The sequence below is a fragment of the Cotesia typhae genome, unplaced genomic scaffold (assembly GCF_013202065.1).
Source record: "Cotesia typhae breed Kobodo isofemale line unplaced genomic scaffold, CoteBio_Ctyphae contig_44, whole genome shotgun sequence".
Lineage (NCBI taxonomy): Eukaryota > Metazoa > Arthropoda > Insecta > Hymenoptera > Braconidae > Cotesia > Cotesia typhae.
In genome coordinates, this window is record NW_027423753.1 from 7546994 (window position 1) to 7563438 (window position 16445).

Genomic DNA, 16445 nt, shown 5'->3' on the forward strand with positions numbered 1-16445 from the left:
AACGGTCATTTTCAAAGGGAATAAATAAAGTTAGGACTAGCGGAAATTCCGATTAAAATGAAGAACGGTTTATTCCATACCCTATTAATAAATCAAAAATCAAGGATATAAACATTGATTCGAAATTAAGCGTAACAAATACAAATAACAAAATGAATTCAGATATAAATAAAAATTCATCAATTAATCATAATCAAAATGAAAAATCAAATAATGATTTAAAATCATCAAATACAGAAAATAAATTTAGCACGGTAGGTAATGTAAGTAATTTTCCTGACTATTTTAATGAATCATCATCATCAGTATAGGATAACGTTATTGACGCAATAAGTCTAAGAAAGAAACTCATGAGAAATAATGAAGTTTTATTGTCAAACGAAGAATCAGACATGTCTGTCTTCGACTTGTCTTACATAACTAAAGATTCAAACAAATCTCCAAACAAAAATAATTCACAAAAACAAAAATCACTACCCGAAAATTTCCAAACACAAAAATTCAAAAATCAGAAAACCCACATTACCTCCAACAAAAAGCACAGCAATATCAATAACATCTACACAAATCACTCCAAACGTACATACAAAAATCAAAAATAATAAATTCAACAATAGTTTCATATCCTTCAATATAAAAGAACACAAAATTACGCAGATTTTACACCTTCTCCAATCTTTCGTGCGCGTAAGAGTCTCCGATAGAAACAATTCCAATTTCGCAAAAATCACCGAATAAATTAATTAAACAAAAATCAGAAGATATGGGAGGCGCGGTACCGTGGTCTTCAGATGAAGATGACAATACCCCTCACCATATAACAATTAAAGCTCTTATCCATAATAATAATGACAACAATATGTTTACAGAAGACATACACGAAATTTCAAACGCCACACAATCGACAATAGTAGACCCATCTGACGAACAAATACCTCCGACACCTATTACTCAGACAGAAAATAAAACAACAGACAAACCGATAAATATTAATAAAGACGATAGAAAAGAAATAGTTCAAACGGTAAAGTCTAATGACCCTCCACCTTTACGCAGTTCAACGCGACAACGTAAACCCCAATCATGTACGTGTGGATCAAATGATACAAGCACACATACGCACACACATAAACATACACCAAAGAAAAAACAGACGCTTTCTAAGAAAATTCAAAGTAAACAATTTAACAAAAAAATTGCAAAAAAGAAAAACATTAAATTACTTGACATTATGGTAACACTAAAAGCGTTAAAAAATAATAATAGTAACGCTAATTCAAATGCAGTTAAAATTCCGAAAACAAAAAGAAAATTATCAGCAATAGCCGAAAATAATATTTTTAAAGATAAAAACATAAATAACTATATAATGCCACTAAATTCACAAAATGATTCAAATTCACAAAAAGCGAGCCAAACTCAAAAACACGAAAATACTGATCATATCGACGTACAAACAGAACCTCAAAATCCTAATTTACCCATTCCAGATTGTAACAGGGTAAAATTACCCTTTATCGATAAGTCACCGGATATCGATAATTATTCGACATAGCACTGGCGCGTCTCGATTTTCGGGCCTAAAGGGAGAATAGGAGGGGGTGAGTTTGAGTTAAAATAGGTGAGCTGTGCAGTGGAAAAGGGAGAAGTAGTGTGACCGCCAGACTGAGTGCCACGGAAATCAAGAAGGACCGATCCCCGGAGTAGTGACGAGACGAAGGAAGCCAACTACAACTAGGACTTCATCCTCAACGAGTGAGTTAGATCATCGTTTTGTTTGTTAAGGTATCAATTATTACTCTGTGGGAAAGAAGTGGACCGCGGTTTACCCAATACCCAGTTACTTCTCCTATTTTATCAATTGGATCGTAATCGACGATTACTAATAAATTAATTGTGGAACATTTACTAGTTTTGGATTTGGTGATTTTCATGGGGGTTTATACCCAAAGATCACTCAATCGACCTTGCGGGGAAATTTTAATAACTAAAAATTTTCAATCAATTAATTAACATCCGAAAATTTCGTTAATTTTATTGTTGTAATTTTATAACAATTAACTTAGTAAAATTGATTAATTTTTGTCATTGGAAAAAAAATCGACAAATTTTTATCCGTGGAATTTTGGTCAAGCGTCAGTTTATGTGTCGCAGTAAATTCCAATACCCAAGGTCAAGCAAAACAGCTAGCGAATGTTCTAGCAATTGAAATTTGAATATTTCGAATTGTATCAAATTTTCATAATTGATAAAACTAGAAGAAAACTATTAATAATATTTTATTAAGAATTAATTATTAAGAATTTTATTTTAAGAGTTAATTATTGAAGATAATATAGATTGGAAAATTATTAAGTATATTATATTAGGAATTTTTTTATTTAGAATATTATATTATAAAATTATTTCGTCAAGTGTAAATTTAGTAATTTTGGGGATTAAGTCCGTGAAGTAGTTAAATTAAAATTACTGAAACTTGATAATTATCGGCGTGGACATTAAGTCCAAGAAATCAGTCATTGAGTCAAAAATCGTCACAGTAACATTTAGTGAGAATTAGTTAATTAAACTTGTGTTAATTATTTTGAAGTGATTGTAAGATTTATATTGTGATTAATTTGGTGTGCGTTATTGTGTACTTCAATTTTTTTTAAGTGTCCTAGTAGATACAATTTAGGAATTTCATAAAAAGTGAAATATTTCGTAACTACGCACACTAAATACGTTCCAAAATTGTTTCTTTTAATTTTTAAATTTACAAAAATTTTTTTTTAATTTTCGAAAATCATATACAACCATATCGGTTACTTGGATCTTTTAATTTTTTATTTTATATGTTTTTGTAAAGAAATAATTTTTTTTTTTCTTAATAGTCTTATGAACGTGGACTTGGCACGATTTTTTTACAGTGAAACTGTTTTTGTTCGGATTTCAGTTTTTTTTTGTAATTATAATAAAAATTGACAATTTTAATTTAATACATTTCCGGTGGCAAACTATCCCCTTTAAGCTATAGTTCATGTAAAAGTTATTCTTGCGCCGCCTGGCGTGTGTAATTGCAAGCTGTCAAATATCTTTTTTTCACTGTAGTTTCCCATCTATTATAAGATTAGCATGCATCGTTATATTATTTAGTCTCTGGCCGTCCGCTTTTTACATAAGAAAAAAGTTAAAATCTAAAAATCTGGGTCACTATAGTTTGTGCTGATTATTTTTAATAATTTTAAATAGAAATTATAAAGATAATTGATAATAATCAAGTAATATGCGTAATAAAAAGCATGAATTCCTATTATAAAATATCATATAAAAAAAAAAATCAAATTAAATTTGAAAAAAAACTTGTAACCTCAAAAAACGATTCTGCTTACGGTATATACACACTCGGTAGTCTGGCTTGAGAATGGAACTTGGCGCCAGATTTTACCTAATCTGTTGATTTACGTAAAATATCTGGCTTTAAACAAATTATTGCGACAGTTGATGAGGCTAATAATGCGACAGAAAAAATTGGAAAGCGTGTCTTTATAAATGATACCTTTTGTAATAAGTGTCGAGTTATTTTAACAAGACCACCTACGCCAAAAACGACTCAAGATTCATCTGCAGTTCGAGTGAATGTCGAAAGTCAGCCTATTTTTTCTTAATCATCATCCACAACCGTTTCGTCTGTATCATCATCTGAAGATCCTTCATATGTTATTTAAGAAAAAATGGAGGAAGAGTTAGAATTTATAGAGTTGGGTTTTCCCCGAATCATATCGACACACTAATACTGTTGCCTTTGTAGATCATCAACAAATATCGTGATAGTTCCGTTTGAAGCACGTAAGCAAGTCTTTTCCAAAAGACGACTCTTTATTCCCTAAAGAAATCGGTGTTGTAAAGATCATATCATTAAAAAACGGTTCTATAATGAAGATATCAACTTTTTCCGAATTCATTCTAATACCAGTGTATTTGAAGTAAATGATTTGGAAAAATTACTTGGGCAGTTAGCTATTGGTACTGATTCGTCCATAATTGATAAAATTGGAGATCACTCGTTTTCAGAAAAACAGTTAGAGGTATTTACCGGTCTAAGCTGGGATAAATTGATAAAATTTAGTGAGATGTTAACCTCAATGAGAAAATCAGTCAATCGTAATGTCTTTCAAGTTCTTGCTGTTTTTTTATTCAAATTACGTACTGGAAATTCAAACGCAGTGATATCTTCCGTTTTTGGTTTAGCCCGAGATCAAATGGTGTCAGACTATTGTGATGAAGTAATATCTTCGTTTGAAAAAGATCTTTTGCCTCACTGTTTTGGAATCCATGCTATCAGCCGGGAAATATTACTCGCCAATACTTCAAATACTGCTAAAAAGTTGTATCACGTAAGAGATGACCAGTTGATATTCATTTGCGATGGTACATATATTGGTCATCAAAAGAGTACAAATAATGATTATCAGAGGAAATCATATTCTGGTCAAAAGAAAGTCCCTCTGTGCAAACCATTCACGATATGCACTACGAATGGTTTCGTTATAGACATGCTTGGGCCATACACAGCTAATATGAACGATGCTGAAATAATGAAAGTCATTTTAAATGACCCAAATGGTCTGATTAAGTTGCTGTAAAAAGATGACATTATTGTAGTTGATCGTGGTTTTCGGGATGTAATAGCACATCTAGAAGAATCTGGCTTCAAAGTGCTAATGCCTGCCCTTAAAGGAAAACGTAATCAACTGACCACAAATGAATCAAATGAATCCCGTTTCGTTACTAAAATCCGTTGGGTTGTTGAAGCAGTTCATGGCATAATCGAACAAAACTATAGGCTTCTATATCATAAATTGGACAACAAATTGCTTCCAAAGACGAGTGTTTTTTGCAGAATTGCTTGTTTTTTGAACAATGAATTTGGTACGAGACTTGATTCTGATCTCGACCTTTCTGAAAAAATTATTGCTGCCATGAACTCAAAAAAAGACCATGATAATACCTTAGCCTCGGAGGTACAAACGAATCGTTGGGCAAGAAGAAAAGTTCCTTTTGCAGCAATAACTTCAGATTTATTAACTGATTTTCCTGAATTAATTGAACATGAACTCCTTTTTACTGGATCATATCAAATGTCTCAAGCGGTGTCGTACTTAGCTAAAATGATGGATGAAAACGGAATGCTGAAGCTTCATTACTTACTGATCACTCCTAATATTATAAAATTTGAAGTCAGATCTCGATACATTAATTCAAAAACATATCGTTGTTTTATTGAATATCAGCCAGACAAGAATGAGATCTCTGGAATAACTCGATATTGTTGTGACTGTGCAAATGGTAGACGTACTGTTGGATGTTGCTCACACATTGCTGCTATTATTTATTATTTATCTTACGCTCGATATTTAGCTAAAATTGTAAAACCTGCTGAGATACTTAGTCATCTGTTTATCGATGAGAAAATTAGTGTCGTAGTGAATGGCGACTAATCAAGTTATTGTTTCTATTAAAATTTTTATTTTTGTTGTATTCTAATTTAAAATTATTCCCGGTTATCTGGAAAAATATAAAATTCACCTCCAAATGTGTTTTGAATTATTTATAGCCTTTTTACATACTTCATGTTCCTGATTTATTATGTTTATCTTTTGAAAAGATAAATTTCTGTTAAAAAAGAAATTTTCTACGTACTTTTTCAAGCAAAAAAAAAAATAAAAGTGCCTTAAAATGCCGAATTTCAGGAAAAAAATGACTTTTAAAATTTTTTTTAACATTGTTCCACCACTTCAAAAAATCTGAAAAAATTCCTGAGTGTCGAGGGGTATAAAATACATGTTCTGACAAATTTTGGTGATTGACATATTTAAAAAACCCTAAAAAAAACAAGATTTGAATTTTCTTTTCTTCATTAAAAATCGACTATTCGTTGAAAAACGATGATCATACGATATTTTTATGTTTAAGGATCCTAAGAATAAGATAAAAAATCACCATCGATTAACTCCGAATTTCAATATAAAAATAAAATTAAAATAAAAAAAACAGGTTTTTTTTGAAAATCTCGAACGTCGTTTGAGTTAAAGGGCTAAAAATTGGTGTAAATTATTTTTAATTGATGCCAAATCGATCCCCTAAGTGTGAGTCAAAAAAGCCATGGGGGCAGATTTCCCATATTTAACCGGCTATGCCCAAAGGTTTGATGATAATTACTTAGGTCCATATAAAATAACCGAAATATTCCATGATAAAAATGATATAGAAATAGAAATAAAACAGGGAAATAGAAAAATAGTCCATTTCGACAGAGCAAAAATTTCGCATTATTAATAACGCGATAAAAAAAAAAACGAAAAGCAGAAATTACCATAAACACATTTCTCTGACATGTATAAATGGACGGAATCAAGGTATTGTCTATCTTATTGATGTTAAGCGCAACAACAAATGCATTCATCGCATGTGATTGCGGAGCAGCTGCAACAAATTTTACGACGTTATCACTTTTATTATTTAAGGAAGAATTTTAAAGCTTTATGAGCCAACGCCCTGAATTGAAGGAAATTTGAAATAAAGACAGTATTTAAGGGATCGATCAGTTCATAAGGGAAAAGAATTTCCGTTTTCTAAATTTTTGGGTGACAAATTTTTGCCAAAATTTTGAAAAGTTAAAGAATTTTGAAAATTTTGATTAGAACTTCCGTTTGTGGTAAGCCCAAAAGGATGCGTTCGAATCCCACCGCTGCCACCAAAAATCTAATCTGTTATGTCCGAATTAATTATAGTTAAATAATCAATTGATAGAGTGGGCCTTGAGGAAGCTCGGACATGTTTTGTGATAGATTTTCTCTTGTAGGTAACTACAAGAGTTTTATTTTTAATGTGGATTAATTGTTAACATAAAAGATTGCGAAATAACCATAACAACACCAAACATAACAAAAACGAATATTCAACTAATACAAACTGTAGAATATTCACATACTAGAGTAATTCAATGTAAGATCGAAATTAAAAGATCAATTTATTATTGCGGTTTTTGGAGTCACGTAGCGACAGTAGTCAATCCCCACGTAGAATACGTCGAAGAGATATCGAAACCTTACTGTTAAAATATATATAAATCACGAACACATTTCATGTACGATACGGCAATTAGAGACATACAACCTAATGGAACAACCATAAGATCATTACTCTTCGCAGGTAAAGCAAATAACTCGGGAAACTGCGAAGGAGGAAAATATTTGGACCCATATGTGGCATATTCAGATGTAGTTGAATAGGGACAAATAAAAATAACCATTCGAGATTATTTAGCCCCAATAAACTTCCAAGAAAACAGCGTAATACTAAACTCGGGAATAAGTTGCTGGTACAGATCGGAAAGATGTTTAGACACGGAAGGCGGTTACACATTTTGCGACATTACAAAGAAGGATGAATGCCAAACAGAACGATTCAAAGTGATTTACCAAGGTCAAGCTCAAAGAAGAACCTAGGTTATTCATAGTAGAAAGTACCGATAATGACTTATTACTGAAAAAGTCAGAATTGACGATAACAGACATGGACATATTCGCGTATGTAAACTCAAAAATAGTTTATCTAGAAAAACATTTAAGAAAAGAAATAGTGGCTAGTTATAATAACGCCACTAAGCAACAATGCGAATTAGAGAAAATAGTGTTACGAAATGCATTAGCCTTAGCAACATTAGCACCTGCGAAATTCGCATTCCAATTCATGATAGAACAGGGATGCATGGCCAGCGTCACAGGTGAAGTCATCATAATATCATAATGCGTACCAGTCGAAGTCAAAATGAGGAAAACTAAGGAATGTTATCAAGAACTACCTGTTACTTTAGGAAACGGAAGCTTCTTCATGCTACCGAGAACCCACCTACTCGTAAAAACGGGAAATCAAATAGATTGCAACACAATGACGCTAACAACATTTAACATAAATAACGCATGGTACCAAATTTTACCTCAATTGACGCCATCAACAGGGCCAGAAGAAATTAGCCCAAGTACAAAAGCATGCTGGAAATACACCGCTCCAGAATATTTAGCAAAGAGTGGTTTATATTCAAACGAAGATCTGAGTAAATTAAGAAAATTTATTATGTTTCCAATCGAAAGAAGTGTAGTAGTGAACACAATAGTTAGAGGAGCAATAGGTAGACAAATTAACATCCAAGGGATCAACATTAATAAGTTCATCGACGAAGTTAACATTTAAAATAAAAACAAAAGTACACTCAAGAAGTTGCATGGATGCTTTACCTCCATAGGGGATTAAAGCTCAGCAATAATTGCAGCCTTCATAATATTGAAAGCTTTTAAGTTTGCAGCCGATACAGTAATACACACAGTAGCGCTACACTCTGTGTTTGGCTGCAGTCTATGGTTATTGGGATCTATATGGAACTCATTAACAAATTACGTATTGTATTCAAAACAAAATTACGAGAAAGAAAAAGAACAAGCTACTAACACCCTTACGATGTCAAAAGTAACTACAGTCGACATAGAAGAAAAGGATCCAGAAGAAGAACGACTAATGACGCCAAAACCGAGAACACTGAAAGCAGAGGAAAATAGTGTAGACATCGAACAGACAAGTGAATTGAGCAAAAGAGAACTATCCCCATAAAACTCACTAAAATTTAGGTTAAATTTTCCGATTTAACATGGAATATCCAACACAAAAATAATTGTTGTGCTATCTCCGGATTAATTATAATGAAATAATTAATTGGTAGAGTGGGCCTTAAGGAGGCTCGGACACGTTTAGATAGATTTTCTCTTGTAGAGAAGCTACAAGAGTATTATTTTTATTGTGGATTTCGAACGCCTCCCGGTAACTAGGAGTTCCAACGGCGATTTTAAAGGGAAGTCGGTAACAAATACTGAATTCACAGTCGTCCTTTATGAATTTTAGTTGATCTGAATTTGGTTTGGTCGATCGATAGATCCTGGGTTGACTTCTTCTTCTGCTCTCAAGGTAGAGATCAGTGTAGATGAAGGGGTTCAGCATATTAATTTAAGATGAAGTGAAGCACGAAGTTCTGGGTTTTATAATTTATACAGTTATTTGCCCTACGGGCTAGACGCACTCAATGTACACTATTTCACCCATATCTATCATTTATTTCTATATTTTACAATGTTTAATTATGAGTTTGTAAAGGGAGTTTACGTTAATTAAATAATCCGAACAAAAACAGTTTCACTGTTAAAAATTGCGCCAAGTCCACGTTCATAAAACTCATCTTAATAACATCTGCACTTTGCAAAAAAAATAAGACTCGTTACAATAATTTTCATTCTATACAAAAGAAAGTTAAATACAAAAAAATACCAAGAAACCGTCATAATGTTGAAAAAATTAAAAAAAATTTGTTGAAAATTTAAAAATTAAGAAAAAATTTTTTTATCGTACTTGGCGCGCGTCATTGAGTACCCCAAATTTTTTCACGATACATGAACATCCTTTTAATGTTTCAACATTTATAAGTAAGTCAACCTATAAAATGCATAAATGTAATTAATGAAATATTATTTTATGATACGTTTAACAAAAGTTAGGTAAAATCAACATGGCATACGTATTTTATTTGAAATTTTTAAATTCTCCGCACATCGTTTATGATTTCAATAAAACGCCCTCTCCTGTTCGGTTATGCAATTTGCTTACAAGTGAATACGCCTGCATACGTTGACTCTGTAGTGGAATCACTGCGAAAATTGAGTTGACTAAAAAATAAAACATATGGCCGACTAAATTGAGAAAATGCGGTGTGATTGCCAATCAAAATGTGTTAATTACAATTAAGGGGTTATATCCACTTGCGAGGCAGAAAAAACGCGTTTTTTTGTGAATTTTTTCCAAAGAGGCATTTTATTTTATACATTAATGGAAAAAATGTACTTAAACAGAATTTAATGTACTTTAACAATCAGCGGTTTATTTAAAAAAATTTTGGATCCCCTAGCTCCTGTAGATCATCTGCGGAGAGACCTCCAAAAAAAAGTGCTTGGCGGTGAACAAGATATCTCTGGTCCAAATTATCTGAAAACCAAAAACCAAAAATATTTAGTTTTGTAATAAATAAGTACAGGTAATGATCGAAGGACTAGTCAAAATTTAGATTTTTGACAAAATGGCGGCCGTTAAAAAAAAAATTCAGTTTTTCATGAAAATTTTTCACTTTAAAGTGGCTTAAAAAATCGAAATTATTGTCCAAAACCTTATTCCTTCGATCATTACCTGAAAAATATATCTGAGTAAGTCGTGTGAAAATTTCAAACCGATCGGTTTAGCGGTTTCGGAGAAATTTTGTTCACCGACTCTGAAAACACCGTTTTGAGATAAACGCGTCTAAAGTTTCGGGAACGATTTACACTAAATTAAAAATTTTTTTTTTCAACTTACATCGTGTCATCTATTCCAGCATCATAAGAGGAACCCTCTGCTTCGTCGTTTGCCTCCAAAATGTTTAGTTGTTGTTGTCTACGAGCCATTCTCCCCTCGCGCGTCGACCCTTGCGCTCTTACGTCCGAAATTGAGATGCGCTCTGCGTCCTCTTTACTCACGTAGAAATGAGTATTGGGTCCAAGTGATAATCCCATAGCACTCATATAATAAAGCAGAGATATTTTACCTTCATTAAAGACCCCGGCTGCAAGTTTGCAGCTATTTCCACAATTTTAGAGCCAGCTGGAATAATTTTTGGAGTTATTTTCCATATCAGCTGATTATAACTTTCATTATTGTTCTGGGTAAAACCACCAACGCATCGTTCCAATAATTTTTTGTTACTTAGATCTTCGTAAATTGGAAAAATAGCTGTTGCAACATCAGGTGGTAAGACCTCATAAACATGTTTATTAGGGTGATTCAAAAAAAAAGAATATTTTTTTTTTCGTTTGGTACTCTGAAAAATAGGTTCCTAGACACCTATAAGAAAGCCTCTCCAAGCATGAGTTCTTAATTGTAACGGGAAGGTCCTCCTTCTTACAGTTTTCTATTTTTTCTTATTATCAGATAGAAAAATTTATATCTCGCTTCCAACTACTTGAAAAAATATCTTGTTCCTTAGATTTTGTAGGAAATTGAATGCTCTACAAAAAAGGTCTCTAACGATTTTTTCGTAAACCCAACCGTTTAAAAGATATTAACGGTTAAAGTTTGATTATTTTTGGGAAAATTTTTTTATTTCTTATGAATTTTATAACTCAATGAAAAAAATCATTATGAATGATGAAACTCATAGTTTTGTAGGAAATTTACTGCTCTATAAAAATGGTCTCTTATGATTTTTCGATCAAGTTGAGCGTTTACGAGATATTCATCGTCAAACATCAATGCATATCAATTTTTCTAGTTTTTGATCAATAATTCGAAAAATTTCAATTTATTCTGTGAGTTTCAAGGAAATTTAGACAAATTTGAGTTTTTATTATAAAAGCAACTCCTATAGATGTCTTCTGTTCAAAAATTCATTTGAAAGTTTTTATTCTAATAATATTTTTTTTAAATTCTATCTTTAATAATTTAAAATCTTAATCGCGTTGTCATTTATTATCATGAAATTTGTTCAGTGCGTATTTTTAAATTGTTTTTCACAAAATATACATAAAATTTTCGTTCGAGGGGATTTTTGTTTTGAATTCCATTTCTTCTTCTGTTTGTCTTCTGAAACTAACGCCATCTATGTTTTTTACTCTCAACTATCTTCAGTATCTACCCATTTAATACCGTATTTTCAGTGTTCCTAAAACTGATCATCTTGAATACGTAATAAAATAATTCATTTTAAATAAGTCTTATAATCATCAAATAAATTTATTTATCATCAATTAACCTACAATGAATAAAGAAATACGTTTTATCGGAATACCTCTACAAAGAATTTGGGAACGTAAGTTACCAAAAGTGAAAGAGGTTATGCGTGTGTTTTTCTACCAACTTAAAATTTTAAAGTATTCAATCAAACAAAGTGCTAAAAATTCAGTTGACCAAGTTATTGAACTGTGGAGAAAAAATCAGATTCCAACTAGTGGAGCTCCTAATGCAGTCAAAAATTTCTTCGCTATCACAGTCAATGGTTAAAATTACAAAAAAATTTCGATAAAAAGAATTCAGCGCAAAACCAAAAGGAAATGAAATTTCAGACTGATCTTGAACAATTATTCGACATTGTGAGCGAAAAATCCTTAAAAGTGCTTGATGATAATATTAGAAAGTTGTATTTGGATCAAAAATTCGGTACCCATAAAGAGATTCTTTCTAATAATGTACCTGTATCAAACTTAACCACAACTATGATGGGAATAGATGAGAGTAGTAAGTATCTGAGATATTTAATTATTATAAAGTCAGGTAGTAGTGTAACTTTTCATAGATGACTAGATGACATTTGACTAGACAATTTTTGGAGTCCTTTCTTAATTATTTGTCATCAAAATGAATAAATTCTATACATTTTCTTCGTTTAATTTATAAAACAAATCTTATTCCAGACTTAGATCAACCGTCTACCAGTCATGCGATTGTTCCAAGTGAAAAATCAGAGTCGTTCTCTACGTATACATTAAGTGGAGTTACAAATTTTGGATCTGATTCAGAGTATGAACCTCCAATTCCGACAAAACGAGCAAAACTTGATGTCTTAACTCCTGAAGTCATTTTTGGACTCGACCGAGCTAATGTCAGCAGTAGAAATGCGATGTTTATTATTGCTCCGGTTTTACTAGCAGTAGGTATTAAAATTGAAGATACAACGCTCAGTTATAGTTCAATTCAACGAGCTCGTATGCTTCAAAGAGAAGACATTGCTAAAGGACTTAATGACAACTTTAAGACACACGATAAATACGTTGTGCATTGGGACGGAAAAATGCTGAATGACCTTGTTGGATCAAAATCTGTGGAACGGCTACCAGTTATTTTAACTGCATTTGGTACCGAACAATTACTTGGGGTTCCAAAAATGAATTCTGGGACGGCAGACAATCAAACATCAGCCATTTTATCGACATTGAGAGAATGGGGTATTACTAATTATGTTAAGGCGATGTGTTTTGACACGACGGCAGTTAATACAGGTAACTTATCAATGATAATTTAATCTAAAAAATATTTAATTATTAACGTTCTAGTTTCATTTTTATTGCTTACTGAATTTCACTTTTGAAATTATTGAGAATTATTTACTCATTTGGATTTTAAATATAATCTACAATTTGTTGAAAATATTAAATTTAACGATAGTTATCTATTTTCTTTATACAGGAATTCATAACGGTACATGTAAGGCAATTGAAAAGACTTTGGGAAGAGAGTTAATCTGGTTACCATGTCGTCACCACATTTTTGAGATCATATTGAGAGGTGCATTTGAAGTATATTGGCCTGTGTCATCTGGGCCAAACGTACCAATGTTCGGAAGATTTAAAAAATCATGGGATGAAATAAATAAAACTAATTATAAATCTGGAATTGAAGATACTGTTGTTGCTGATATCATTTTGGATAAAAAAAATGAAATATCTAGTTTAATTGCATAATCCTTACAGGTATGATTTAACTGCGATTTTAAGAAAAAAAATTTTCTGGTTTCTGACAAATTTTTAATTGTTTTTGATAGTTACTACAACCCCGAGATGACTATAAAGAATTGTTGGAATTGTCGTTGATTTTCCTTGGAGAAATGCCTCAAGAAGAAATTTTTTCAAACGTCCTGGTGCAATTCATCATGCTAGGTGGATGGCGAAGGCAATTTACAGTTTAAAAATGTTTCTATTCAGAAATGAATTTAAACTTTCTAATAAAGAATTGGACGGTCTTCGGCAAATTTGTATATTTATAGTTACACTGTATTTAAAAGCTTGGTTTTCATCAACTTCTGCAACAACTGCTGCTAATCATGACTTGCAGTTTTTGAAAAATTTATTCGAGTACAAAAATATCAATTCATTGATTTCTTCAGCAACTTGTGAAAAAATGATTTTGCATTTATGGTATTTAAGTGATGAACTTGCCATTTTATCATTATTTGACGATACCGTTTCATTGGAAATAAAAAAATATTGTTGGAGCTGTTAATACTCGTAACGGTACAGATTCTAAAGCTAAAAATTTATAATTGATAAAAACGATTTGAATTCATTAACGCAAAAAGTCTGAGTGACTTTGTTTCTAAAAAGCCTTTAAATCTCTTTAAAATCTTTGATTTACCATATGACTTCCTTGATAAAGATATTGAATCGTGGCCTACTAATGACAGTTACATTGAAAATAAAGAATACTTTAACCAATTGAAAGTTGTTAATGATTCAGCAGAACGAGCTGTTGCATTAGTTAGTGAGTATAATCAATGCTTGACAAAAAATGAAGAGCAATTCCAATACTTATTGCAAATTATCAAAGAACATCGAAAAAACTACCCAAACTGCAATAGAGGAAATTATTTACAGTAAAAGTGTACCGTTATGTTGAAAATATTGAAAATTATATGGCAGTTGATAATTAAATAAATAAATTCTTCGATAAAAAAGTGAAACACATGTGAAACACACTAAATTGAATTATATATTTAAAAAAATGCACTAATTTTTTGTTTTAATGTAATCAAACATGTCCAAGACTAAAAAAGCTAATTAAAAAAATAGTTCATAACATATTTCTATTCATAGAAACTCAAATTTGTCTAAATTTCCTTGAAACTCACAGAATAATTTGAAATTTTTCGAATTATTGATCAAAAACTAGAAAAATTGATATGCATTGATGTTTGACGATGAATATCTCGTAAACGCTCAACTTGATCGAAAAATCATAAGAGACCATTTTTATAGAGCAGTAAATTTCCTACAAAACTATGAGTTTCATCATTCATAATGATTTTTTTTCATTGAGTTATAAAATTCATAAGAAATAAAAAATTTTCCCAAAAATAATCAAACTTTAACCGTTAATATCTTTTAAACGGTTGGGTTTACGAAAAAATCGTAAGAGACTTTTTTTGTAGAGCATTCAATTTTCTACAAAATCTAAGGAACAAGATATTTTTTCAAGTAGTTGAAAGCGAGATATAAATTCTTCTATCTGATAATAAGAAAAAATAGAAAACTGTAAGAAGGAGGACCTTCCCGTTACAATTAAGAACTCATGCTTGGAGAGGCTTTCTTAGAGGTGTCTAGGAACCTATTTTTCAGAGTACCAAACGAAAAAAAAAATATTCTTTTTTTTTGAATCACCCTAGTATGTATGTATGTATGTATGTATGTATGTATGTATGTATGTATGTATGTATGTATGTATGTATGTATGTATGTATGTATGTATGTATGTATGTATGTATGTATGTATGTATGTATGTATGTATGTATGTATGTATGTATGTATGTATGTATGTATGTATATATGTATGTATGTATGTATGTATGTATGTATGTATGTATGTATGTATTACGCGCGCGCGCGCGCGCGCGCGTGTGTGTGTGTGTGTGTGTGTGTGTAACTATGTCAACCTCCTATAACTTTTGAAAGGTTTGACCAATTTTATCGTTATTGGTTACATCCAAAGGGCTCGGCTAAACTTAGATTTTGAATACAATTTGAACCGATTAGGACCAGTAGAATTTGAAAAATCTTAAATAACCACAAAAAAAATTTTTTTAAATGTGGTATTTTTGTAATAACCTTAGAACGGCCTTACCGATAAAACAAACCACCTGTTAACATAAAAAAACCACGTCGATTGCCGATAGTCCAGTCAAAATCGGTTGATTCGTTCGTGAGTTATCGTTGACGAAAGAAAACCTGAAAACGTGTTTGTTTGGAATTTCTCCAAAATTCCTACTCTGATCAAATTGAACTTGAAAATGCTTTAAGAGGCTGAAAAACTGCGTCGAATACCGCTAACCACGTAAAAATCAGTTCATTCATTTAAAAGTTATTGCGGTTTAAAAATTTTAATAATAGTGTTTTATCAAATGTCTTTCAGACTTTTGAACTGAAAGAGCTCATAAACATACAAAAGCTATTTCTTCGAGCTCGGAGAGCTCAAAATAACACTTAAATTGTATTTTTGAGCTCGAAAAGTTGAAAAACGTCATAAGTGCAATTTCAAACGTTTAGGTACGGAATTTGCGGGAAGTTACAGGAATGGCTTTCAGGGTCAACGACTTTTCTATTTTTTTTTTTAACGACAAAAGCAACCATTATTTCATTCATGGAAGGTATAAAGTTAGAAGTAAATTCAAATAAGATTTATTGCTTAGGTAACCATTTTATTAGAGAATAATACGTATAGATTGAAAGAAAAAAACATTCTACTCCAAGATGATTTCATTCAATGAAAAAATATGATTATAAATTAACTGAAGATGAATTTAATGGATAATAAATCGAAATTCATAATCATAAAAATTACTAATTCC

General features: G+C 31.5%; 1 protein-coding gene and 1 pseudogene across 1 annotated transcript; both read left to right on the forward strand.

The window, feature by feature from the left end:
• Positions 1-7812: 7812 nt before the first annotated feature.
• Positions 7813-8649, forward strand: LOC141528924 (uncharacterized; annotated as a pseudogene).
• A 2607-nt stretch (positions 8650-11256) lies between these two features.
• LOC141528793 (uncharacterized) lies at positions 11257-14080 on the forward strand. The gene is made up of 4 exons (XM_074245021.1): positions 11257-12345; positions 12522-13106; positions 13294-13577; positions 13649-14080. Exons 1-3 carry the CDS (start codon positions 12162-12164, stop codon positions 13566-13568), a joined length of 1044 nt encoding a protein of 347 aa, XP_074101122.1. The 5' UTR covers positions 11257-12161; the 3' UTR covers positions 13569-13577; positions 13649-14080.
• Positions 14081-16445: the final 2365 nt, after the last annotated feature.